Source organism: Vicia villosa, linkage group LG3 (genome assembly GCF_029867415.1).
Source record: "Vicia villosa cultivar HV-30 ecotype Madison, WI linkage group LG3, Vvil1.0, whole genome shotgun sequence".
NCBI lineage: Eukaryota > Viridiplantae > Streptophyta > Magnoliopsida > Fabales > Fabaceae > Vicia > Vicia villosa.
Window position 1 is genome coordinate 167,844,171 of NC_081182.1, and position 25,433 is coordinate 167,869,603.

General features: G+C 35.8%; 2 protein-coding genes and 1 long non-coding RNA gene across 3 annotated transcripts; all 3 read right to left on the minus strand.

The window, feature by feature from the left end:
- Positions 1-1,928: 1,928 nt before the first annotated feature.
- Positions 1,929-4,034, minus strand: LOC131656895 (uncharacterized). The gene is made up of 4 exons (XR_009300364.1): positions 3,609-4,034; positions 2,688-2,803; positions 2,223-2,598; positions 1,929-2,118 (listed from the first exon to the last, which is right to left on the minus strand). It is a non-coding gene; the product is annotated as an uncharacterized LOC131656895 (long non-coding RNA).
- Positions 4,035-5,236: 1,202 nt separating this feature from the next.
- Positions 5,237-8,696, minus strand: LOC131659337 (uncharacterized). The gene is made up of 4 exons (XM_058928544.1): positions 8,064-8,696; positions 7,621-7,858; positions 6,113-7,506; positions 5,237-6,025 (listed from the first exon to the last, which is right to left on the minus strand). The coding sequence occupies exons 1-4, from the start codon at positions 8,694-8,696 to the stop codon at positions 5,237-5,239; spliced, it is 3,054 nt and encodes a 1,017-aa protein (XP_058784527.1).
- A 14,185-nt stretch (positions 8,697-22,881) lies between these two features.
- On the minus strand, positions 22,882-25,162 carry LOC131656896 (mini zinc finger protein 3-like). The gene has a single exon (XM_058926457.1). The coding sequence runs from the start codon at positions 24,918-24,920 to the stop codon at positions 24,660-24,662; it is 261 nt and encodes an 86-aa protein (XP_058782440.1). The 5' UTR covers positions 24,921-25,162; the 3' UTR covers positions 22,882-24,659.
- Between the last annotated feature and the right edge of the window lie 271 nt (positions 25,163-25,433).

The following is a 25,433-nucleotide window of genomic DNA, read 5'->3' on the forward strand; positions in this document are numbered from 1 at the left end:
TTCAAAGTTTCAAGAAAGACCTTTGCCATCTTTTCTTCCTTTATCGGAGGATTGACTTGGGCAGCAACTAAAGCCTCAACCAGAGCAGTCAGATGCTCCATACCATCTTCTGAGTAATCACCTCTTAGTGGAGTTCAAGAATCGCTTGCTTAATGTTTTCCATTTCTTCTTAGCACGAGTGTTGTACTATTCGACAAAGAGAAAGGAAATAAAACTCTGGAAAAATCTCACAAAGCAAGACCCAATGCATAATGATACATGATATGCAATGCAAATGATTTGTACTTTTATTAGATTTCAAGGAGCTTTAAAATAAGGATCTATAGTACCATACAAATAGTCTATATATAATATTAACATTAAAAAAATAGTTTAAGCATAAATTCCTTATATTTTTAATAAATCTTAAAAAAATATTTAACCCCCTTTTTATAATGGCATGCGGATTAATATGTAGCTAAATTTTCTTAAATAATTAAATTATAACTATTTTATTATACAAATAAGAGAAAGAAAAAAAGGATTCGTCCTTTCAGAAGAAAAAAAGGATTCGTCCTTTCAGAAGAAAAATATAACATTGGTGTATATACATCATTCATTAGAAACAATTTATAATAAACAACTAAATAGCCCATAACATGATAAGGAAAAGGTTGGGAAGTGAAGCTATGGAACTTCCAACTTAATAAAGATATGTAACATGATCTTTGATTGCTTGATATTTTCTACCTTTATTGAAACAACGAAACATTTTCCTTGTGGTGGGAGCTATTCAACTAACTATGCAAAAGAGAGGTGATCACCTCCACAAAAATATTAATTATGCAATTTTTCTTTTTAGGGTTAACTTGGTCTCTATAAAATTATCAAATTTTTTTCTCTATTAAAAAAATGATACGCACTACTACGTAAAAAGGCTTTAAAAGCGTTTTTTTTTGGGCTATTACAGCGCTTTAAAGCGCTGCCGTAGGTAACGAAAGCGCTTTTGAAAGCGCTCTGGTAGCCCCCTCTATAAGAGCACTTTTTCCAGAAAAGCGCTCTGGTAGCCCCCCCTATAAGAGCACTTTTTCCAGAAAAGCGCTCTGGTAGCCCCCCCTATAAGAGCGTTTTTTCCAGAAGCGCTTTCGTAGGTTGCATTTTGTTTTTATTTTTTATGCTTTTTTTTAATATTCTCGACTCGTTTTTTTTTTATTTTTGCGGTTGCGCTTTCGTTGGTGTTTTTAGTAAAACTATTATTTTTATAATTTCTAATATTTTGACATATCTAAAATTCTCACTAATATTTTGATAAATACATTTATTATATTAAACAAATAAAAATTTAAAAAACTACATTTAATTTGAAACATTTTATAAATTAGTATTGCATATATTTATTATCCAAATACAAATAAAACATCACTAATTTTTTAAGTACACTAGAAGCTAAGTTTACAATCAAATTCTCAAAACACAAAATACAATACAATACAAATATATATATATATATATATATATATATATATATATATATATATATATATATATATATATATATATATATATATATATATATATATATATATATATATATATATATATATATATATATATATATATATATATATATATATATATATATATATATATGATTTGCTCCCTAAGAAAACTAGTTCTCTCCGCCGAACGTGACTCCTCGATGGCCATAATTGACTTTCCAACAATGCACAAATCAACTTCTAATTTATCTTCCTGTACATTTATTAATCAGCTGTTGGAGCATTATCAAATGCAGCAACAACAAACTGATAATCATACCTGCGAAGCAAGACAATAGAAGACAACTTAATTAATATAAACAAATATATGAATGTTGTGAAGCAGTTTGCATCTTATATAGAATCAACAGATCAGGCTTTTCATACTACAAAGTAAAAACAAAACGCTAATCAATAGAAATAGAACACACCAAGGTAAGTAATAATTTGAATAATCAAGGATATATAATATGGAGCGATACCTTTCAAATCATGCACCAATGGCATGAACTCAACAGGATACAAATCTTTTTTAGTTGCGTGAACAGGGCGTGACTTGGCTACTTCAAATGATGCTTCGATTTCCCTAATTTGTCTTTCCCTAAAAGAGATAATACAATAATAATTAAACAATGTTAGTTACTTCTACTAAGTAATCAATCTGTCAAAAATTAACTTGGGATAAACAAGTTAAAATTTACAAACCTTTTGTTAAGATTTTCCAAAAGATTACGACCTCCCTTCCTCTCTCTCAACTCCTTAGCTTGTTTTTTAAGTCAAGGACTATAATAATATCTTTATAAGTTATGAAACATATATATTGACAAAAAAATTACAATGTGAAATATGATATTAATAACAAAGAGTCAAAGAGACTAAATAGCATGCAGTAGAGAGTTACCGGTTGAGGGCATTCCCATTTTATCTTTGGCATGTGGGAGAATTCAACCTTGGATTTGTTTAGGAAATGACTACTTTCAAACCCAGGAGGTAAGTCAATAGAATCATTAGTACTAGAACATAACAATGACGATGCTTTTGCTTCAAGATTATCGTGTGATACCAAGCCAATCACTGAGTGCTAAAAGAGAAAGTGTAACACTACATTACAGCTCTATCTATAAATCCTAAGATAAGAAATATATTGTGTTTTAACAAGCAAAGCTACACCTTTATCAGTCGGCCTCTCTTTTCTTTTAATACCATCTTTTATCCCAATATCAAGCTCCACAAAAAGTTTGGGTTTGTACATTTTCTCCAGAGATGTGATTGTATATTTTGCATATCTGAACAATCATACAGTTGTTCATAAGACGCACATACAAATACAAATCAAGAAACTTAATTCCGAAAGAATCATCAAAATAAAGTGTTACATTAATGGTGATTAATGCATCACATGTAGCCATAAAGCTTCAAAATTAACATGTATCAGTTCCACGCACAAAACTTTGACATCATAAAGGGATGTTCGTTTGAAAAACAATCTCTTTTACCTCCTGTTATAGTTTTCCCTTGTCTCTGTTTACTAAATGATTCAAGTGTGTTTACCAACCATCTTCCCCACCCCCGAAACAGAACACTAAGTGAATCAATTTAACAAGTGATATGAGTCTATGATATGAGATTGATCAAAAGAGGACACAACATACTTTTAATAAAGTGATATAAAACTACGACATCAAGGATGAGTTGTTTTGCCATCAGATTTTGGGAAGAGATTTACATAGATGTATAAAGCAAAAGATAGTTACTACTTTCATTACAATTTTTCAGTGATACAAAAATCCTGAATTGCAAAACCTGCCAACCAGCTGATGATAAACGAAACAAAAACGAGAAAAATACACAGGGAGTTCCAATGTGACGATCCCATTACTTAGATATATGCATTCTAACCCCAACTAGACGAAAGTTCTGGTTTTATAGGGCTAAAACATCACAAAAACATCACAAAACCCAGACAGAACCAAGCAACAAATTAACCAACAAAGCAAAAATAAATAACAAATTTCAAAAACCCTAACTGACAATCACATAGAATCACACAAGATGATCAATCACAACAAATTAACAGATCTAAAACCTAACCTTCAACAGCAACAGTATCTCGAGCCTCGCACATGACTCTTCCGCCGCGAGGACCGACTCTCGAAGCGAACTGACTCTGCAAACTAGTGACATCGAGTGGTCGTTGCTTGAGGCCGGTGTAGGGAGGAAAACTAGCAGTGATCGGGCGGAAAGACAGGGAGGAAGCGACTATAGGTGGGTGTTGGGAAGAGCGAATAAGGGAGAAAGATTCGAGTTTTACGGTGGCTATGGATGTAAAGAATCGCGGCTCCAGAAAGAGTGTGAAAAAAGTGTTGTAGTGATCTATGAAGAAATGTGAGAGTGGTGATATAGACAGTCGGAGAAAAGTTCAAAATTAGGTTAGGTTACAGAAATTACAGAAAATTGAAATTGAAGAGAGAGAAAGAGTTGTTACAGAGAGATGAACGCTACATAGTAATGAAATTGAAATTGGTTAGGTTTTTTTGGGTTTTATGAGATGAGAGAGGTGCAGCGGTTTGAGAGGAGAAGACGAGAGAGTTGAGAAGTGGAGAGGGGAGAGCTCGTACTGTAGGGGAAAAAGAAAATCGTGAAAATGAATTAGGGCTTTGGGGTGTTTTGTTTTATTTTTTAAAAATACATAGCCTAAGACAGCGCTTTCAGCAAAAGCGCTTTGTAATGGGGGGCCTTTACCGGCGCTTTTTAAAAGCGCTTTGAAATGGGAGGCCTTTACCAGCGCTTTTTCATAAGCGCTTTTGCAAGGGGACCTTTACCAGCGCTTTTTTTAAGCGCTTTCTAATGTTTCCCTACAGCAGCGCTTTTTTTCCTTCTTTTTTAGATTTATTTTTAGCGAAACCTATAGTAGCGCTTTTTCCTAAAAGCGCTTTCGTAGCTGTGCTGGCAAAACTCAAATTTGGCGTAGTGACGTTTTGGTCCCCACAAAATTATACACGTAGTTTTAATCCTCGCTGTTAAATCGATGTATATTCTTAAATGATTATTTTCCAGGCATGTTTAAAACGTTATAAAAAAATTCTCAAAAAAAATAAACTCAAAATTTGATTTCTAAGTTAAGATTTGCATTAATTTTATCATTATATTTTAAAATTTAAAAAATCCATATTTAATAATTCTCATTTTAAAATTTCTATAACTCGGTAAAAAAATATTTTATAATATTCTAAGGGTAATTTTAAACAGTTTTTAAAATTTTACAAAATAGCAGGGACTAAAACTGAATGTATAAAAGATTTGTAACGAGTAAAAGATGTTATTTTTTATAGAGACTAAAAAAGAAGTTTAAGATATTTACAAGGACAAAAATCTTTTTTTTTAATAAGCAATTGATTGAAAAGCTCGCACTAGGGGTGCAACCCTTACAAAAAAACACCAGGCACTATAGATTGCATATGTCGGATAAAGGAAGTTTAAACCATTCATAATAGGTTGGTCTAAACTTAGTATATCCACAATACATCCATCTCCAAGAAAGAAATACAATGTTAGAACAAATTACATCAAAACAAAACACCTCCCCCTTAAAGATAATGGCATTCCTCATAAGGCAAAGGCTCCAAATAGTAGCTACCCAAACAAAATTGATTAAAATTCTTCGCTTGCAACATTTCACCTTTTCTTGAATAACATCAAAACAAAGCATCTCCTCCTCATTAATCTCCTCCGAAATTCCGAGTCAAATAAAAACGTGTTTCCAAATTGTTTTCGCCTCTTGGCAATTGAAAAAAAAGATGGGAAGATGATTCAAGGAAAGAACCACACATCACACAATCCGGGCTCGAGACATTAGCAACAACTCTTTTCAATAATTGATCTCTTGTAGGAAGCCGATCAATAAAGAATCTCCGAGCAAAGACCTTAATCTTGGGCGGAAGTTTAAGCTCCCATATCACTTTCAAAGAATTAATCAAATGATAATCCAATGCAAAAGATTTGGCACTATCTATCGCGTGAGTAATGCTCGCAACGGTGAAATCCTTATCCTCGTCTAAAGACCACGAGAAAGTGTCACAACCGTTCTCACTAGGAGTGAATTCCCGAATGCGGTCACAAAACCGAGGCCAGTTTGGACTGGCTGCAGCCGCGGTAGTGTTAGAATAGCCGTGAGTAGAATCGGCTGAGAGTAGTCCTCCAAAATCCCACCTAAACGAACCTCTAGTCCACACTAACACCTCCGCCACCGTACAATTCTTCCAATTTGACAATTCATACAAGTCCGGGAATTCCATGCAAAGTGGTTGTTCTCCCAACCACCTATTGAGCCAAAAAAGAACATCCATACCATTTTTGCAAGAACAATTGAAACAACCGGAGAAACCGTTATCTATAATGTCATCCAACAAATTGTTCTTACACATATCTTTCCACCAAATGGAATCATCACTTCTATGAAAAGCACCCCCATAATCTTGAATTCTAATTTTAGGACAAGAATACCTCACCTTAAAAAATCAATGCCAAATAGCTTCATTATCATGAAGGATTCTCCACTTCCATTTCAAAAGAAGAGCTTTGTTCATTTCTCTTACATCTCTAACCCCCAAACCACCCTTCGCCATAGGCCTACACACCACCTCCCACTTAACCCAATGAATGCTCCTTTTTTCAAGCTTGCCACTCCATAAAAACTCACTTTGAATTTTCCTAATTGCTTTGGCGATATTTCCGGGAATCTTAAAAAAGGAGAGTGTAAATATAGGAATGGAATTCAAAACCGAATTGATTAGCGTAACTCTACCTCCCATTGTAATGTTTCTTCCCTTCCACGAAGAAAGACGCCTATTTATATTATTGACCACTTCCAACCACACCTTCTTCCTTCTAGGATTATCCCCCACCATGATTCCAAGAAATCTAAAAGGAGCCACTCCTTTGTTACAAGAGAGAAAAGTCAAGGCGGCATTCATATACCACTCTCCAACATTCACTCCTATAATGTTGCTTTTGGAAAAATTAATCCTCAACCCGGAAACCAATTCAAACCCTCTCAAAATCACCTTCATATTCCAAATTTTATCACAAGACACTTCACCTAGAATAATTGTGTCATCCGCGAATTGGAGAATGTCCACACTATCGTTCTCCCTGTACATAAAAGGTTTGAAGTTCCCCACCTCTACCGACTTCTTCACTAAAGCGGTCAAGCCTTCCATGGCAAGAACAAAGAGAAAGGGGGACAATGGATCTCCTTGTCTTAATCCTTTTTGCACCTTAAACTCTTTAGTAGCACTACCATTAACCAACACGGACATGTGATTGTTAAAAATACAAGCATCCATCCACCTCATCCACCTAGAGCCAAAACCCATCTGCATCAATGTTTCTCTAAGATATTGCCAAGATACGGAGTCATACGCCTTTTCAAAGTCCACCTTGAGCAAGAGACAACTTCTTTTCTTCCTCCTCGACCAATCTAAAATTTCATTGACCAAAAGAACACCATCCATCATGTTCCTACCCGGGACAAAAGCCGCTAGGTTGGTAGACACTAAATTCCCAATGACCTCCTTCAATCTAGACGCTAAAATTTTCGCAATGATTTTGTAGATGCTACCCACCAAACAAATTGTACGAAACTCGCCTAAAGATTGAGGAGTGTTGGTTTTTGGGATCAAAGCAAGGAAAGAAGAGGTGATAGATTTCACAAGAGAACCTTTAAGATAAAAGTCATTGCACATTTTCAAAACATCAACCCGAATCACACCCCAAAACCTCTTGAAGAAATCTAAAGAATAACCATCCGGCCCGGCACTTTTATTTCCATCACACGACCAAATGGCCTCCTTAATTTCCAACTCCGTAAACGGACGCTCTAAACTCAACCCCTCCGTAACATGAAGCTTCTTAAAATCCAAACCACTAAGGTTCGGCCTTCCCTCCTCCGAGTCCTCGAAAAAAGACTTGAAATGATTGAAAGTGAAGTCTTAAACCTCATTAACATCCTCAAGCACACCTCTACTAGACAAAAGAGAGCACAAAGAGTTCCGCCGTCTTCTCTCTTTAAGAGAATTATGAAAGTACCTCGTGTTGCAATCACCTTCGGCAAGCCACAATTGTCTCGACTTTAAGCGAAGAAAACCTTCTTTTTTATAAAGATTGTCCCAAAACACAGTTGCCGCCTTAGATCTTTTTACCACCTCCTCCTCCAGAACATTACCTGCAAAATGAGCAAACTTGTTATCTAAAAAATGCATCTCTTTCTCCGCCTCCTCTATATTAAGATCAATCCATCCAAACACCTCCTTATTCCATAAAGAAATTTTGAGTTTAAGAGCCTTCAATTTTTCAACAAGACAATAGTCCCCCTACCCTTCACCTCCAAAGAGTTCCACTCCTTCTCCACAAATGAAAAAAATCCTTGTGACTAAACCAAAGATTATTGAATCTAAAAGGTTTAGGTCCCCAATTCCTTTTGTTGTCTCAAATCCAAATGGGAGTGTGATCCGACACATCTCTATCTCCTATAGTTTGGCCTTCAACCTTCCAATCATCAATGAAGGAAGAGGATAAAAGAAATCTATCCAATCTACTCATCGCACTACCACACTTATTACACCAAGTGAACTTCCCTCCTATCGTGGGTGGATCCACCAACTCCATCTCTTTAATGAATTCTTTAAAATCGTCCATCTCCCTTTTATAGTTCTTCTTCGAAATACCAACTCTCTCCTCCGAAGATGTAACAATTTTGAAATCCCCTCCTAAACACCAAGAGCCAACAACACTCCTCCTCTTCAATTCCACTAGCTTCCTCCATGAGTTCATTCTAACCTTATGATCCCAAGAAGCATAGATGTTGATGAAGTATATTCTTTTGTTATCCTTTTCCACACAAACGCCTAAGTAACCCTCTCCGCAAAAACTGTAAATGAGATTGAAGAAATCTTTCTTCCACATAATTAGAATACCTCCCGCTGCCCCTTCGGCCTCTAAGTGAGACCACTCCACCCACTCATCTCCGCACAACTCCTTAACATATTGATGTTGGACATTCCTCAACTTGGTTTCTTGAATAAAAGCTAAATCAACCCTTCCTCTCTGAATATTAAAACCAATTCTCTTCCTCTTCACCCTCTTACCACCCCCTCTAATGTTTAGAGAAAAAATAATCATTTCAACCCGTTGGTAGACTCCTTCAAAACCTCCTTCCCTTTGATAACCCGTAACTCCATCTCCTCCAATTTTTTAATTGGATTACAAAATTCTGAAGAATTTGTAATCCCCAACATGTTCATAGACTTCCACAACCCCTTAGACGAAGCTCCTATACCTCTCTTGAGCACTCTAACATTGCAGTTCCTCACATCCGAATGCGTAAGAGAGTTGTTCGAAAAAGAATGCTCCTCGAGGATATCTCCTTTGTCAAACCGCTGTTCAACCTCTGCTTGAAAAGGAAACAACAATTTTGAAGGATAGCTGAAATTATCCACCCTCTCACCCAAGTTGAAAATCTCCCTCATTTGCTTTCTCACCTTCTTGGAATTTTTCAGTTTAAAGCATTGATCATCGAACGACAGTACCTCTCCCACGCCTTTTTCCCTTCCTACGTGCATGGAAATACCCTCCCCCAAATATGTATTTTCCTTCTCCAATATCCCGGGTCCCACCGAATTCAAAGCAGGATTATTATTATTAAAATTTGCACTAGGAGACAAAACCGCTTCAAATGCTATTTTATTAGTAAAGCCACATTTGTCACAGTCCATTTTAAGTTTATGGGCCTCCCCCATAAATTCGTTTGGCCCAACAAAAATGGGGCCCTCAGCGCCCACTACTCTGAAGCTAGGGTTAATGACATTCACTTCTTCTCTCCCCTGCTTTGTCGTTTCTAATACTTCATAACACTCCTTCCCAGAAAAACCAGCTTTCCCTGTACACTCCACCCTAGATGGACTTTCACTTGAAATGCTATCTGAGCCACCCTGATCTTTCTTCTCTGACATTGAAACACCCTCTTTGTAGCCTGCTACCTTAACGCCCTCACCGAGCTTCATACCACCCTACTCCTGTAACATAGGCTTTTCTGCTCCTCTGACACCTCTTTGGGAAACTGAACCTTTTTCGCCCACCCACGCGCTGTCTGCAACCTCCTCCTCCGCCTCCACCGATTCTCTCTCCGCCACGGATTCTGAGTCAACAGTTGCCTCCGATGAAGACACCGAGTCGGACCAAACCTCCCCCAGGTCCCCCACCCTCACCATCGCATCCTCCTTCACAAGTATGTTATACCTCTCCCCATCCACACATGCCACAATCTTCCTGTTAATCGTGTCGATAAGGTTAGTGAACACCATCACATTCGTTACATCCATCCGGATCTGGTTACCTTCAAGCTCATCGCCGTTAGCCACCACCCCAATATCGGAAAGCAGGATCTCACAAAATCTTCTGTTCCTCACAAAACAAGGGACTCCGTAGATAGACACCCACACCGTTCTAACGCATTCAACGTCCTTCTTCGTCCACTTCCTCACCTCCTTAAACCATCGATCTTTCCAATCCCCAGCATCCCTTAGTAACAGCTCTAAGTCCCCCACCGATTTCTCTTCCAATAAGCACAGATTTGGACCCAGAGGTGTTGCCACTACAGTGAAAATTCCCTCCTCCAACAAGCTGTTGCTCACACCAAATGCCATCCCAGTTGTTTTCGATACGCCCACCATTGCATTTCGAAAACGGTCAGTCTCTTTGGATTTAGAACTATAGAAGAACGTTTTATGTGTTACCTCTGTATTGCTCACTTCCCCTACTATGTTTTTGTTCAAAGAGCTCTGCTTGGGAACTTCCCCTATTTCAGGAACTTCCCTAGCCAGTTTACTGTGTTTCAACGATTCCGCGTAGGTAAACGATTTCTTCCTAGGTGCAATGTTGATTCCACCTCCATTTCCCTGATCAAACTTCTTTTCACCCTTCGAAATCAGTCCGCTAGACACGGTCATTCCAGGCCTAACATGAACCTGAGGCTCTTCATTTTTAAAACCTTTATGATCTTTCCTTCTAAATCTAGAAACATTGGCCTTCAACTTCCTCCCGTCTAGCCAGAGATTATCTAGTTTTACCTCCAACAATCTAACATCTTCAACCTTAACAAACCTCACAAAGCCCTATTTCTCTCCTCTCCAGTCTTTCTTTGGTGGTATAACAATCTCATCCACCACACCAAATTTTTAAACTCGAAAAAAAGATCTCTTGCTCCCCATTTATGTTCAAAGTCCGTAATGAAAAAAGAAGTGATATCGCCTCTGTCTCCTTCCATGGGATTCTTAAAGATATCCCATTTGCTGCTAGAAAAAACATTTCTCCCCTTCCTGTTAACCTTGACCCAGTCTTTTCCAGAAGCGTTCATGATGCATAAAGAACTCTAGGCTAAATCATTGATTCCATCAAGGATAATGCAAACTTATCATACTTACTCTCAATATTAATCATAAGTCATTATAAAGGTAGCAAATTGATTTATAAAGTCTATAGATATGTTTGAAACAAGAAGGAAAGAAAGGTTAATGCGGTGGATCTATACTTAGGAAGAGGAAGAAATTTGTTTGTTTAAAAAACATACTGTATCCCATGCATGCATGGCATAAATCATTTGGGATAAATCATTACCTGCATCTACATCGGCATGTGATCAATCAATCAAAAAATGAGAACCTTCAGGTTGGATAATGTTGACTTCCAATTGCTCAAATGTGTTTTAAAGAATACCTTAAAACACTCTTAAAAAAAAGACAAGGACAAAAATCATACTTAACCCTTCTTTTTATAACAAAATATATCCAACCTAAACATTAGTCATTTACAATTTTAATATTCTATTCATCATTACTTACAATAATATATAAGACACATTTGAAATGTTTATTTGTCTTTAATTACAAATATAAACATTTTATAAATTTTAAAATAAAATATTTTTTTTTAAAAATCTACATCTTATTAATGCAATGAATTTAATTATATATATATATATATATATATATATATATATATATATATATATATATATATATATATATATATATATATATATATATATATATATATATATATATATATATATATATATATATATAAAAGGGGAGATAAAGGATCCACTTGGTACAAGAGTAATATAAGACTAACAAAGATGTACCAAGTCAAGCACTACTAAAAATTTGTTTTTTTATCCCAATTGAAACAGTGTTTTTATCTCAGTTTTGCGGATGAAGTAAAATATGGTGTAATAGAAAGTCTCACTTTTCTTCTTCATTTTTCTACTGAGGTGAAATTCTCAATTTTTCACCAATGTGAAATTGATAGTATAAATTCATTTTTCAAAATGAATTGCAAAAACAGAGAAATGTTTTGATTAAGGTTCGTTCCTCTTTTCTTGTAATATTAATTACTTAAATTATTTTCAATAAAAAAAAGTTTAATGTTGTTAGAAGAGCATGAATTCAGTTGTTGTTAGTGTTTATTTTTTTTTAGTTTTAATATTTCTAACAACAAAAACGTAACAACAACAATTAATATTGCTAAGTTACATCCATGCTTTCTCTGAAAGAAAATAATATTTAAAATTATAAGGGAATATACATTAAAGAACTAACCTTGAGACATTTCTCAATTCTACAATCTATTCCAGAGAATGACTTCTTCCTCATGTAATGCTTTCATTATCAGTTTGTTTTCATTTCAGTACTCTACATTTTACTTTCAAGATAAATTGCTGTGGTATTTACGTTCTAATATATTGATTGGTAAGAGTTTTACGCGGATCCCTCATGTTTCATATGAATTGACGAGTTGGCAATGTCTTGACCGTTATTACATCATATAAATTGACAGAAAAAATTTGTTGGTTAAATAAAAAACACACGTGTTTTCCCTCGGTTATCAACCAAATTTATAATTTTCACCTTGATTTTTCGTTGATTGAAAGTTTTGTCATAAAATATATTATTTATTTTAATAAGGTCACTAAAAACAACAGTGAAAAACAAATAATGAAAACAAAAAAGATTATAAAGTAAAAAAAATAGACAAAGATACATAACATCCAACCTAGATAAAAAAGATAAAAAATAGATCAAATTAACACACATTGCATTAAAATTGAGGTAGAAGTTAAAAGAAACCACCATCAATATAAAATAGTCCTTTAGAGAAAGTATCGAAAAACACTCCAGCACAAGGACAAGGTCACAGACTCTCAAACCACTTTTGACTTCGGAAAAGAATAAGATTCTCAAGTCAAGTAGAGAAAACATATGAGTAGACAAAAAAATACCAAGATACCAATTCCAAGTTAAGAGAACGTTTTTTCCTACACGTCTTTCACACTAGTAAACAAACCTATAAATGAAAAACTGATTCAACCAACCCCTTACACATAGGATAGATACTCTCTTTAGGTCAATTAATAACCTAGAGGATAGTCTTAATCAACCAATACTTCTCAAGGGATCAGTCCGCCAAAATAAATGTGTCATCATATATTGGAGACAAGAGACTACCAAATCTAAGGAGCCCACCCAAAACTCAAAGAAAACTTCTTTCACCACATCCTTATAAACCAACCACCAAGACATTCCACTACAAGTGAGAAGATAAATGAAGCTAGATGATTATCTTTCTTCAACCCCCTTAGATGTTGATTTTGTCGGTCGATAAGTCATTCACTAAACCCGCAATATTTTCGAAAAACAAACAAGCACACTTCCAATATCTCCACTTAAATTTAAACCTATACTTGATAAAAAAAATAATTCCAAAAATTCCAAAAAACTAAATTGTTTTCCTTTTCGAAGTCTGCCTTAAAAATAAGATAGGTTCATTTATTTTTCTTCGTCATACAAGCTCCCTTTAAAGAATGGTGTTTGATTATGGAAAACAAATTTATTCATAACCTCGGATAGTCTAGCTAGTTACCTTTTAACAACAAGCTTATAAAGAGAATCCACTGAAGAAATAAGTAAAAAATTACCCAGTTGAGTAGAAGATTTAATCTTCAAAGTCAAGGTTAAAAAGTAAGAAGAGAAATTGCAAGATAGAGAGGCATAACGTACAGTGAAGCTAAACAAACATCATACCTAATTCCTCCTTAAGAATATGCTAAAATCATATAATGAGACTAAGCTCTCAAATTCAAAAGCTCTCAAACTTCATCTTCAACCTCACTACATTGCTGTTGTAATATATTAGTGAGACTAAGCTTAAACTTAAGAGAAAATCACAGTTTTGATAATAGCTTTTTAAGAAGCATTGTAACTCTTAAAAGAATTTGTTTACATTAAGTTGTAAGAACTAGAGTGATCAGGTTGTGATCAGAATACTCTAGAAAGTCTTAGAGGGTATCTAAGCAGTTTGTTCCTAGAGTGATCAGGTTATGATCAGTATACTTTATAAGACTTAGAAGTTGTCTAAGTGGAAAACCATTATAATCTTGTGTGATTAGTGGATTAAATCCTCAGGTGAGGTAAATCACTCCAAGGGGGTGGACTGGATTAGTTTAGTTAACAACGAACCAGGATAAAAATCATTGTGCAAATTATTTTTATCTTACAAGTTTTAAAGCTACACTTATTCAAATCCCCCCATTCTAAGTGTTTTTCTATCCTTCATTTGGCATCAGAGCGCCGGTTCTAAGGTGCAAGCACTTAACCGTGTTTAGAAAAGATTCAGGAAGAGAAAAACGCTTCAGTACAAGATGGTTGGTGAAGATCCAACTCATACATCTACATTTGGCTCTGCTGAGCAACATAATGGAAATGGTAACAATGGTTATACTAGACCACCAGTATTTCATGGTGAAAACTTTGATTACTGGAAAGATAAACTTGAAAGTTACTTCCTTGGTCTAGATGGTGACTTATGGGATCTTCTGATGGATGGTTACAAACATCCAGTAAAAGCTAGTGGTGTAAAGCTCACAAGACAAGAGATGAATGATGATCAAAAGAAGCTATTCAAAAATCATCATAAATGTAGGACTGTTTTGCTGAATGCAATCTCTCATGCTGAGTATGAGAAGATATCTACCAGGAAAACTGCCTATGATATATATGAGTCATTGAAAATTACCCATGAAGGAAATGCTCAAGTCAAGGAGACCAAAGCTCTTGCCTTAATCCAGAAATATGAAGCCTTCAAGATGGAGGATGATGAAAATATTGAGAAGATGTTCTCAAGATTTCAAATGCTAACTGCTGGATTAAAAGTTTTGGACAAAGACTACAATAAGGCTGATCATGTAAAGAAGATCATCAAAAGCTTGCCCAGAAGATGGGGTCCAATGGTGACTGCATTCAAGATAGCAAAGAATATGAATGAAGTCTCTTTGGAAGAGCTAATCAGTGCCTTAAGAAGCCATGAGATAGAGCTGGATGCAAATGAACCTTAGAAGAAAGGTAAGTCCATTGCATTAAAATCTAGTTATAAAAAATGCACTAACGCTTTTCAGGCTGAAAAAGAAGATTCAGAAGAATCAGAATCAGAAGAAGATGAAGATGAATTGTCCATGATCTCAAGAAGGGTAAACCAACTCTGGAAGAGCAAGCAAAGGAAGTTCAAGAACTTCAGAAGTTCAAAGAAGCCTGAAAGAGGAGAATCTTTTGGAGGCAGAAGATCTGACAAGAAGAAGGTCATCTGTTATGAGTGCAATGAGCATGGATACTTCAAGAATGAATGTCCAAAACTTCAGAAGGAGAATCCCAAGAAGAAGTTTCATAAGAAGAAAGGTCTTATGGCAACATGGGATGATTCAAAATCAGAATCAGAATCAGACTCTGAAGGCGAGCAGGCAAACCTTGCACTGATGGCCACAGTGGATGATGGATCAGAATCTACATCAGAATCAGATTCTGAAGAGGTATTTTCTGAACTATCTAGAGAAGAGTTAGTTCAAATACAAAAAGCTGAAAAAGCTATTTGAATCTGAAACTAAGAAGCTGGAAGTGGAAAATTCTGAACTGAAGGAAAAAGTTTTAAAATTATCCAAAGACATTGGATCTCCTTCTGAATCAGAAAAATCCATTCCTAGCCTCAATCATATTTTGAAAGAATATGACTCGAGCTTCAGAAAGTTTCTATCTAGAAGTATTGGCAGAAGTCATCTTGCTTCTATGATATATGGAGTTTCTGGAAACAAAAGGATTGGCGTTGGCTATGAGGGTGATACCCCACATAAAATTGAACCTATAGATGATTTGAAAATCAAAAACAAGCCATTGTATGATCAGTTCAAATATGGCCACTCACATGATATTAGGCTCTCTTCACATGCCAAAAGCTTTAACACTACACACACTAAGAAGCATGTGACACAACCTAGAAAATATCATGCTGCCAAACCTAAAAAATATCATGTTGTTCCTCCTGTTAATTATTATGCTAAACCCAAGTTCAATCAGAACTTGAGGAAAACTAACAAGAAAGGACCCAAGAAATTGTGGGTACCTAAGGAGAAGATAATTTCTGTTGCAGATATCCTTGGCAGCAAAGAAGACAAAGCACAAAATGTCATGGTACCTGAACTCTGGGTGCTCGCGACACATGACAGGAAGAAGGTCTATGTTCCAAGACCTGGTGCTTAAGTCTGGTGGAGAAGTCAAGTTTGGAGGAGATCCGAAGGGCAAGATTATTGGCTCTGGAACCATAAGCATTGGTAACTCTCCCTCCATGACTAATGTACTTCTTATAGAAGGATTAACGCATAACTTATTGTCTATAAGTCAATTAAGTGACAATGGTTATGATATAATCTTCAATCAAAAGTCTTGCAAGGCTGTAAGTCAGAAGGATGGCTCAATCCTATTTACAGGCAAGAGAAAGAACAACATTTATAAGATTGATCTTTCTGATCTTGAGAAGCAGAAGGTGACTTGCCTTATGTCTGTTTCTGAAGAGCAATGAGTCTGGCACAGAAGATTAGGACATGCTAGTTTGAGAAAGATTTCTCAGATTAACAAACTAAATCTGGTCAGAGGACTCCCAAATCTGGAATACAAATCAGATGCTCTTTATGAAGCATGTCAGAAGGGCAAGTTCTCCAAACCTGCATTCAAATCTAAGAATGTTGTCTCTTCCTCTAGGTCGTTAGAACTTCTGCACATTGATCTATTTGGCCCAGTCAAAACAGCATCTGTCAGAGGGAAGAAATATGGATTAGTCATCGTAGATGATTATAGCCGCTGGACATGGGTAAAGTTCTTAAAACACAAGGATGAGTCTCATTCAGTGTTCTTTGAATTCTGCAATCAGATTCAATCTGAGAAGGAGTGCAAAATCATAAAGGTCAGAAGTGATCATGGTGATGAATTTGAGAACAGATTCTTTGAGGAGTTCTTCAAAGAAAATGGTATTGCCCATGATTTCTCTTGCCCTAGAACTCCACAGCAAAATGGAGTTGTAGAGTGGAAGAATAAGACTCTACAAGAAATGGCCAGAACCATGATCAATGAAACCAATATGACTAAGCACTTCTAGGCAGAAGCAATAAACACTGCATGTTATATTCAGAATAGAATCTCTATAAGACCTATTCTAAATAAGACTCCTTATGAATTGTGGAAGAACAGAAAGCCAAACATGTCATATTTTCATCCTTTTGGATGTGTTTGTTTTATTCTGAATACTAAAGATCATCTTGGTAAGTTTGATTCAAAGGCACAAAAATGTTTCCTTCTTAGATATTCTGAACGCTCTAAAGGCTATAGAGTATACAATACTGAAACATTGGTTGTAGAGGAATCAATCAATATCAGATTTGATGATAAGCTTGGTCTTGAAAAGCCAAAGCAGTTTGAGAATTTTGCAGATATAGATATTGATATATCAGAAGCTGAAGAACCAAGAAGCAAAGTTTCAGAAGCTGAAAGTCTCAGAAGCAAAGGATCAGAAGATCAAGTTGCTGCATCTTTGGAAAATCTCAGAATCTCTGAAGAGACAACAGTCAGAAGATCTTCTAGACTCACCTCAGCTCACTCAGAAGATGTGATTCTTGGAAAGAAAGATGATCCTATCAGAACTAGATCATTTCTAAAGAATAGTTGTCAGAATCAGTGATCAGAATCAGAAGATGAAAAGTTCTATTTGCAAATACAATGCAACACAGCTGTCGTCAAGTGTTTTCTGATGATGAACACGTGTCTGTACGGTTGGTAAAAGCGTGAGTGAATCTGATGGGACGCCGCCCTAGGTAACTAACTGTGTTAAATCATTTCAATTACCACGTTCTCTCACCTAATGTCACTCATCATTTAATGCATTTGATTTCAATTGATTATGTAACTGTTCATTCTCATAAATTAATTGTATTCTTTTTCAAATCCGCCTCTATAAATACATTTCAAATCATAACGTTTATCTTTTTCGCTCTCATTCTCTCTCTCTCTCTCTCTTCTTGCATTCATTTTTGCAACCTCTTTGGACTTTTCTCAAACCCTAAGCGCAAACCCAGAAAAGTTTCGAGTAATCTCAGTATTGTTTCAATGGCTGCTTCATCGTCTCTCAGTGCTAGTTCCTCTTCATCTTCAAGAAGAAGATCAACAAATTGTTTCGGTTATCTCTTGCTCTATTCCCAAAAAGGAGTTGGAAGTTATCTATGAACTTATGGTAGACTTTGATAGTCTTGAAGAACATGAGTTTCACCTTAAAGAAGATATCATATTTCAAGGATGGACTTCGTTGTTTGCTGAGTTCTGTGGACCTGTTTACCCAGAACTAGTAAAGGAATTTTGGGTGCACGCTGTGGTTGCCCCTAAATCAATCCTGTCATTTGTTCATGGCAAATTTGTTGTTGTCACTGAAAACATTCTGAGAATGATGTTTGACCTAAGAAACCCTGAAGGTGTTCATGAAGTTGATCGAAGGGCTGATTGGGAAGAGGTTTTGGCTACTCTGTATACAGATGTTGAGAAAACAAAGCGTGTCAAGGACATGAAGGATCTCTACAAAATCTGGACCAAGATTCTTCTAGGTGTTTCTATCACAGGAAATCAACCCATTCTGCAGACTTTGTCAATAAAGAGCAGCAATACATTTTGTATTGCATTGCCACTCAGAAAAAGGTTGATGTTATCTAAATAATCTTCAACCACATGTGGACTGCTGTAAGGGATTCCAGAAACGCCTTCAGAATAAAGAAGGGTACTATTATTCCTTTGGGAAGAATTATTACAAACCTTCTGGTTCATTCCAAGATTGTTGAGGACTTGGAAGCTCAAGGGATCATCAAAGATCTTGTTGTTGATACTGGAAGCTACTTGAATTCTCTCACCTTGAGAAAGATGAGAGTTATTGAAGCTATCAAACTAACCCCTCAACCTCTTCCTGGAGCAAGAAACAGAAGAGATCCTGTTCTTGCTGACTTTGAATCCTTCTTCAGAAGTGAGCTGCCAGAAGTCAGAACTAGATATCTGAACTCACTCAAGGAAGAAAAAGACAAAGAAGCTTCTGTTAAAGGTGGTCGCAAGAAAGTTTCTACTTCCAGGTCGGCTGCTTCGGAAGCTGTCTCAGAAGCTGCACCAGAAGCTGTTGTCAAGAAGGAAAGAAGGACAAAGCGAAATTTGATCATCCTTCTGTTAACCAGGAGAAGGTAGTCCAAAGTATAGCTGCTGCTACTGTTGTTGTTGAGAAATCTGCTCAAGAAGAAGTTGTTGCTGAAGAAGTTCAGGAAGTTTTAGTTGAAAATGAAAATAGTGAAAAAGAGACTGCTGAGAAGAAGAAGAAGAAGAAGAAGAAGAGAAAGATGAAAAATAAGAATGTGGAAGATGGAAAGGCTGTTGAAAAGAAGAAGACAAGAAAAAGAAAATTGATCATTGAAGCCTCGGATGAAGAAGAAGAAGTTTAAGAAGCTGTGAATCAGCAAGCTGAAGCTGTGAACCAGCAAGAAGAAATTGTTCAAGGACCAACAACTCAAGAAGTTGAAGGTTAGAAGGCTGTTGATAATGAGAAGGAGAGAATGGAATCTTCCAGAAGAAGAGAAATTTCTCTTGGGAAGGCAAAGATTGTGGAAGAGCAGAAGAATAAGAAGCAGAGGAAGCTTAAGGCTGTGTTTGAAGCAATTCAGAATGTGTCTAAAGGTATACATCTCTCTGAACCTGTTTTTGTTCCTGCTTTAAGTTCAGAAGTTGCACCAATAAATGTTGCTCAAACTCCTGAACCAGAAAATCAACCAGAAAAAGCCCCATCAGAATCACCCATAAACATCCATGTTCTCACAACTCCTTCTTCTCATTTAACCAATGCTCTTACCCCTCCTCATTCACCCATCACAAATGTTCCCATTCCTCCATCTCCATCCACAACCAACATTGCTTCTGACCAGACCCTTGAACCCCTGTTCTTGATATCCAACCCCTTCAAACTCTCTTTCCACCTCACACAAATATATCCACTTCTCAACCTCCACCTCATGCAAACTATGAACCCATTCCTTCCACCTCTCAAAATAATCCTTCTGTATCTAACCTTCTAGACTCTACATCACATGAGCAATTGCTCCGTGACTGTAATTACACACCCAAGCCTCGTCCTGAAGCTGAGCTGGTAGTGTTAGATTCTGAGAATGAAGCAGAATCATCCTTTCGCCTTGATAGAGAACCTCAACCCTACCTTGTTCTGAAACCAGACTCTCCTATAACCAAAATCAAATCCCGCCGAGCATACCCTATTGGTGTAATTTATGAAATGGTAAAGAGGAATGTCAGAAGAGTCTTTGATACTCTCAGAATAGCTCATCATGCTGGATTAAATGATGTTGCTATGCGAAAATTCTGGAGAATCTTCCGAAGAAAAGCAGATGCTTATTTTGAAGAACTTCAGGAAATTTGTGTAGAACTGGCTCCACGACCTTGTGCAATTCTGAGGCATTATGAAGACTTCTGGTTCAGTCGTCTTGGAGGTAGATATTGTTTTGAAGAAAAGGAATTCATTGACGAACTTGTAGAAGCACGAGTTTCTGCGGATATGGAAGCCAACCTCTATAGGGATATTGTGGTTTGGAGACCTAAGTATCCAGTTCTGACTGGAGACTTCAAGTCACTGTTTGACTTTATGAGGGAGAATCCTTCTGAGGAGGACCCCAATATGGTCATTCCAGAAGTTGTTGACCCGCCAGAAGTTGAAGGTCCTTCTGCTCCAAGGAATCTTGCTGCCATTCTTCAAGCTCTTGAGAATGGAGATTCTGATCTTCCTGCTCCAAAATATGAAGAAGATGCTTCTAGGGAAGAAGCTGATGCTGAGATTCATCCTCTTGGAGATATTCCTGCTGAGGAAAATCAAGTTGATGATCTCACAATGGAAGCTGCAGTTGAGAATGTTGTCCCTCTGGACAGAAGTTGTGAAGCTTCTTCTGGTGAACCCTCTCTTCTGGTGAAGACTCTAGAGGTTATTCAGAAGAATCAAGCAGAGCTAGCTTCTCGTATAGACAAGCAAGATGACATCAATGCTGAGTTCCGCTCATTCATGGAGAAGCAGACTGAGAGCAATGCTGGGATTCATGACATGCTAGCCAAGATTATGTCTAAGCTAGGGTCGTCTTAGTCTTTTGTGTCTTAGTTGTTTCTTTGTTTCTTGCATTTGTCTTCTATGCATCTCCTTTGTACCTTCTGATAATTCTCTGTTGCAATCAATGAAAATTATCCTCTTTTCTCTCATATTGTTTGTTTTTCATCTGAATCTTTTGTGTTTTTGATGTTATGACAAAAAGGGGGAGAAACTGTGATAAATGATCTGATTATATTATCAGTTGCTGGGAGTAAGTCTCCATATTTCTAATTGAACTTGCAAGTTCTATGTCTTTGAGTGTTTTGCAGGAATTGAAGATATTCTTAAAAGCTCAACATGAGAAGCAAAGACATGGGGAAAAGCAATTCTGTATGGAAACAAGCTCATGGATATTGAAGCAAGCTGAGTGCTGTGAAGCTTCAAGATCAGAAGCAAGAAGGAAGAATGTTATGATATTCTGATGATAGAATATGCTCTAACACATTCTTTTTCCTTATATGTTCTGATGCATGTTTTTTGTTCTAAATATGCACTGAAACATTATCGTTTATGCTCTAATACATATTATATGTTCTGATACATATTTTATGTTCTGATTCATTCATGCTATGACTTTTGTCATTTAGTTTGTTCTGTAACATTTCAGGATGTAGAGATGCGCTGATGATGCTCTGGTACATTCAACAATGTTCTGATACAATCTAGCATGCAATGATTCAAGAAGACATTCAAAGCTCTGAAGCTGTCCTATGGAAGCAAGAAGCAGAAGCTATGAATGTTCTGAAGATCTAAGCATATGTGATCGTCTCAACTGAAATGGAAAATACTAAGGGAAGTCCTTTATTTATAAATTTCTTCCAGTATTTATTTCAGGGGGAGATTGTTAATCTCAAGGGGAGACATATTCACACACTATGTTTATATGCTTATGCTATAACTGTGTAATTGTCTTTAGCCGTCTGATATTCTGATTGCAAATTCATATTATTTATATATGTTTTTGTCATCATCAAAAAGGGGGAGATTGTTAGAACAAGATTTGTTCTAATCAATATTCTTAGTTTTGATGATAACAATGTATATGAATTTTGTATGAGATAATGTGGTACTCTAATACTACGCAATTTCCATTTCAGGAATTACATAAAGAGTATGCACAAAATCAGCGCAAGAAGCACTGACTCAGAAGGTTCAGCATGCAACATCAGAACATGGTCTGGCAAGACATCAGAAGATGGTCAAGCAGAATCAGAACATGGTCTATGGAAGCATCAGAAGAACTTGAGATCAGAAGCAGAAGCACTGAAGTTCTCATGGTATCACGCTAAGAAGCACTTCAAGGTCAGAAGACAAGAAGATGCTCTGCACCAAGCAGTTTGACTCTGGTGATATTCAAATGTTGTTTACACAAACATCAGATCATAAGCAAGTACAAGATGGCAGGCTACGCTGACTGACAAAAGGAACGTTAGAAGCTATTAAAGGCAACGTCAGTGGACACAGCGAAAGCAAGGCTCGAGGTAGTTGACAAAGGAATGAAACATTAAATGCAATGCTGTACGGATTACGCAAAACATTAAATGCTCCCAACGGTCATCTTCTCAAACGCCTATAAATTGAAGTTCTGATGAGAAGCTGAATACAACACTTGCGCAAACTTACAGAAATGCTGTCAAATTCAAAAGCTCTCAAAGTTCATCTTCAACCTCACTACATTGTTGTTGTAATATATTAGTGAGATTAAGCTTAAACTTAAGAGAAAATCACAGTTTTGATAATAGCTTTTTCAGAAGCATTGTAACTCTTAAAAGAATTTGTTTACATTAAGTTGTAAGAACTAGAGTGATCAGGTTGTGATCAGAATACTCTAGAAAGTCTTAGAGGGTATCTAAGCAGTTTGTTCTTAGAGTGATTAGGTTGTGATCAGTATACTCTAGAAGACTTAGAAGTTGTCTAAGTGGAAAACCATTGTAATCTTGTGTGATTAGTGGATTAAATCCTCGGGTGAGGTAAATCACTCCAGAGGGGTGGACTGGAGTAGTTTAGTTAACAACGAACCAAGATAAAAATAATTGCTCAACTTGTTTTTATCTTACAAGTTTTAAAGCTACACTTATTCAAACCCCCCCTTTTTAAGTGTTTTTCTATCCTTCAATAATAAGTAATTCTTTAATCATTAACAAGGATTATAGATGTGTGATGACCCTTGTCCTAACAACAATCTTCTTAGTTGATAGAACATCCTTATCAACTTAAGAAGTCATTTTTAACCGATTTAACAAGTATTTTTTATACTAGGTAAAATACTCATCTTTTCTCTCACCCAATCAATTTGAGAATGAAGATTTTAAAACACTTATTTATTCCATACCTATATATCTAAATAATAAATAGTAATCATATAAAAGTTAAAATATTAACTAATATCATCTTTCTTAATATACATGTTGGAAAAAGAACCTATATATAAAGATTGAAGGAGTATAAAAAGGTATAAATGAATGGCAATGTTCTTAGACATATCATCTATATGATTGAACACAAGTGGGCTCTAAGGATTTATAATAGTTGAATAGTACATAATTGGTACATAGATAATATTTTTTCATCACATATACACTAATATGTTTTCTTGTTTTGAAGAAAAGACAATAATAAAAAATACGTGGTTAGCATCCATTTGAATTCGTCAGCATAATCTACAATTTTCTCATCTATATTACTAATACCTTATTTTTTTTATGAACTAACAAATTAATTTGAGCGTTCAGACTTGATTAGTGTCCCCGACTTGAAAAGGATGATGAAACAAATAAGCTCTAGAGAATACTCCATTGTTAGTGGTCTTTTATACTTTGGAGCTTTTTCTCACCTTTCTTCTTCTTAACCTAAATTTATTGCATTCAAAATTTCATACAATTACACAGTAGTAAATTAATATGCATTTTTATATATTCATTTGTGGCGCTCTTGATTTTTAGCACTCCAGTTAAGCCTTTTATATTTTATTTAAGATATAGAAAAATATATATTGATACCAAATAACTCTTAATCTAAACCTTTCTATATATATATATATCTAAAATACTCAATTCTTCTTTATACATTTTTTATATTTTTTAAAGAAAATGTATGCAAAGCCTAAATATTATTAATTTGATTATATATTTTATGCAACAGCAAAATTAGAAGCCTAAATATATTTTATTAAGATCTAAAGCAGTAATTAACAAAAGAAATAGAGAAATTAAACACATCAGATCAATAAATTTATATTACAGTATCAAAGGGGAAACAAAACACATCTTGCTGACCAGAAGGAAAAAAAATGAAAGGGAAAAAAAAAAAGAAAACCTAAAGTAGGTAATATAATCACAAACCCTGAAGTTTGAAAATTTTGTACAAAGATAAAATCATTGAGTTAATTTGATACACAATTTTGCACTCTATTGGTATAATTTAACCTTTCTTGTAAACGATCTTTGCACGAATTCGTGTAAGATTGCACGGATCTGTGCAAGATTACACGGATCTGCAAAAATATGGATGAAAATAGAGGTATGAAGTTTCATCGAGATATCGATGATATCATCGACCAGAATTAGGTGGAGAGTACTCACAAACAACTTCAGTTTGCACTTCCCTTCTATGAAAGTTCCTGTGACAACCACAAGCAGCACATGTAAGAGCCCCACATGTTCCTTCTTCTCCTGTGCTAGCCATGAACTCCCTGCAACCATCCACAGCATACCCTCCAATATTTGCTGCATGATTCTTCTGGCACTCACCGTATCGAATATTTCTTGTAATTGAAGATGAAGTCTTAGCCACAATTTGTCTCTTCTTCATCCTTTCAAAATACCCTATACTTGATGGTTATATTCTTATAGCGATGGTTCTAGCTATATATATACAAAGGAGTGTGTTATTGCTATTGACTAACCCTAACCCTAGTGTGTGAATTTGTGAACTGGTTTTTTTGGTTAAGAAATAGGGAAAAACATGGAAAGATCATGATTCATGTGGTATATTGAGCAGCCTTATTTTACTAACTTTTTTATATGCTCATATATTTCAACTAAGGAGTAACCACTCACGGGACATCATGGTCCCAAAGTATATAAAATTAAACAAAGTTCTTTAATTATGTTTGGTACTATTTTTCAATAAAAATTTGACACGTATAAAAACGGTGTGACTAAAAAATAAAACTATAATAATTAAAAGGGCTTAAATAGTCGGTTGGTCTCTGTAAGGTAGCCTGTTTTTTATTTTCGTCCCTGTATTTTTTTTGTGGGAATGATCCCTCAATGTTAAAATCTTTTTTATTTTAGTCCTTAAAGTTAAATTTCGCAAAAAAAT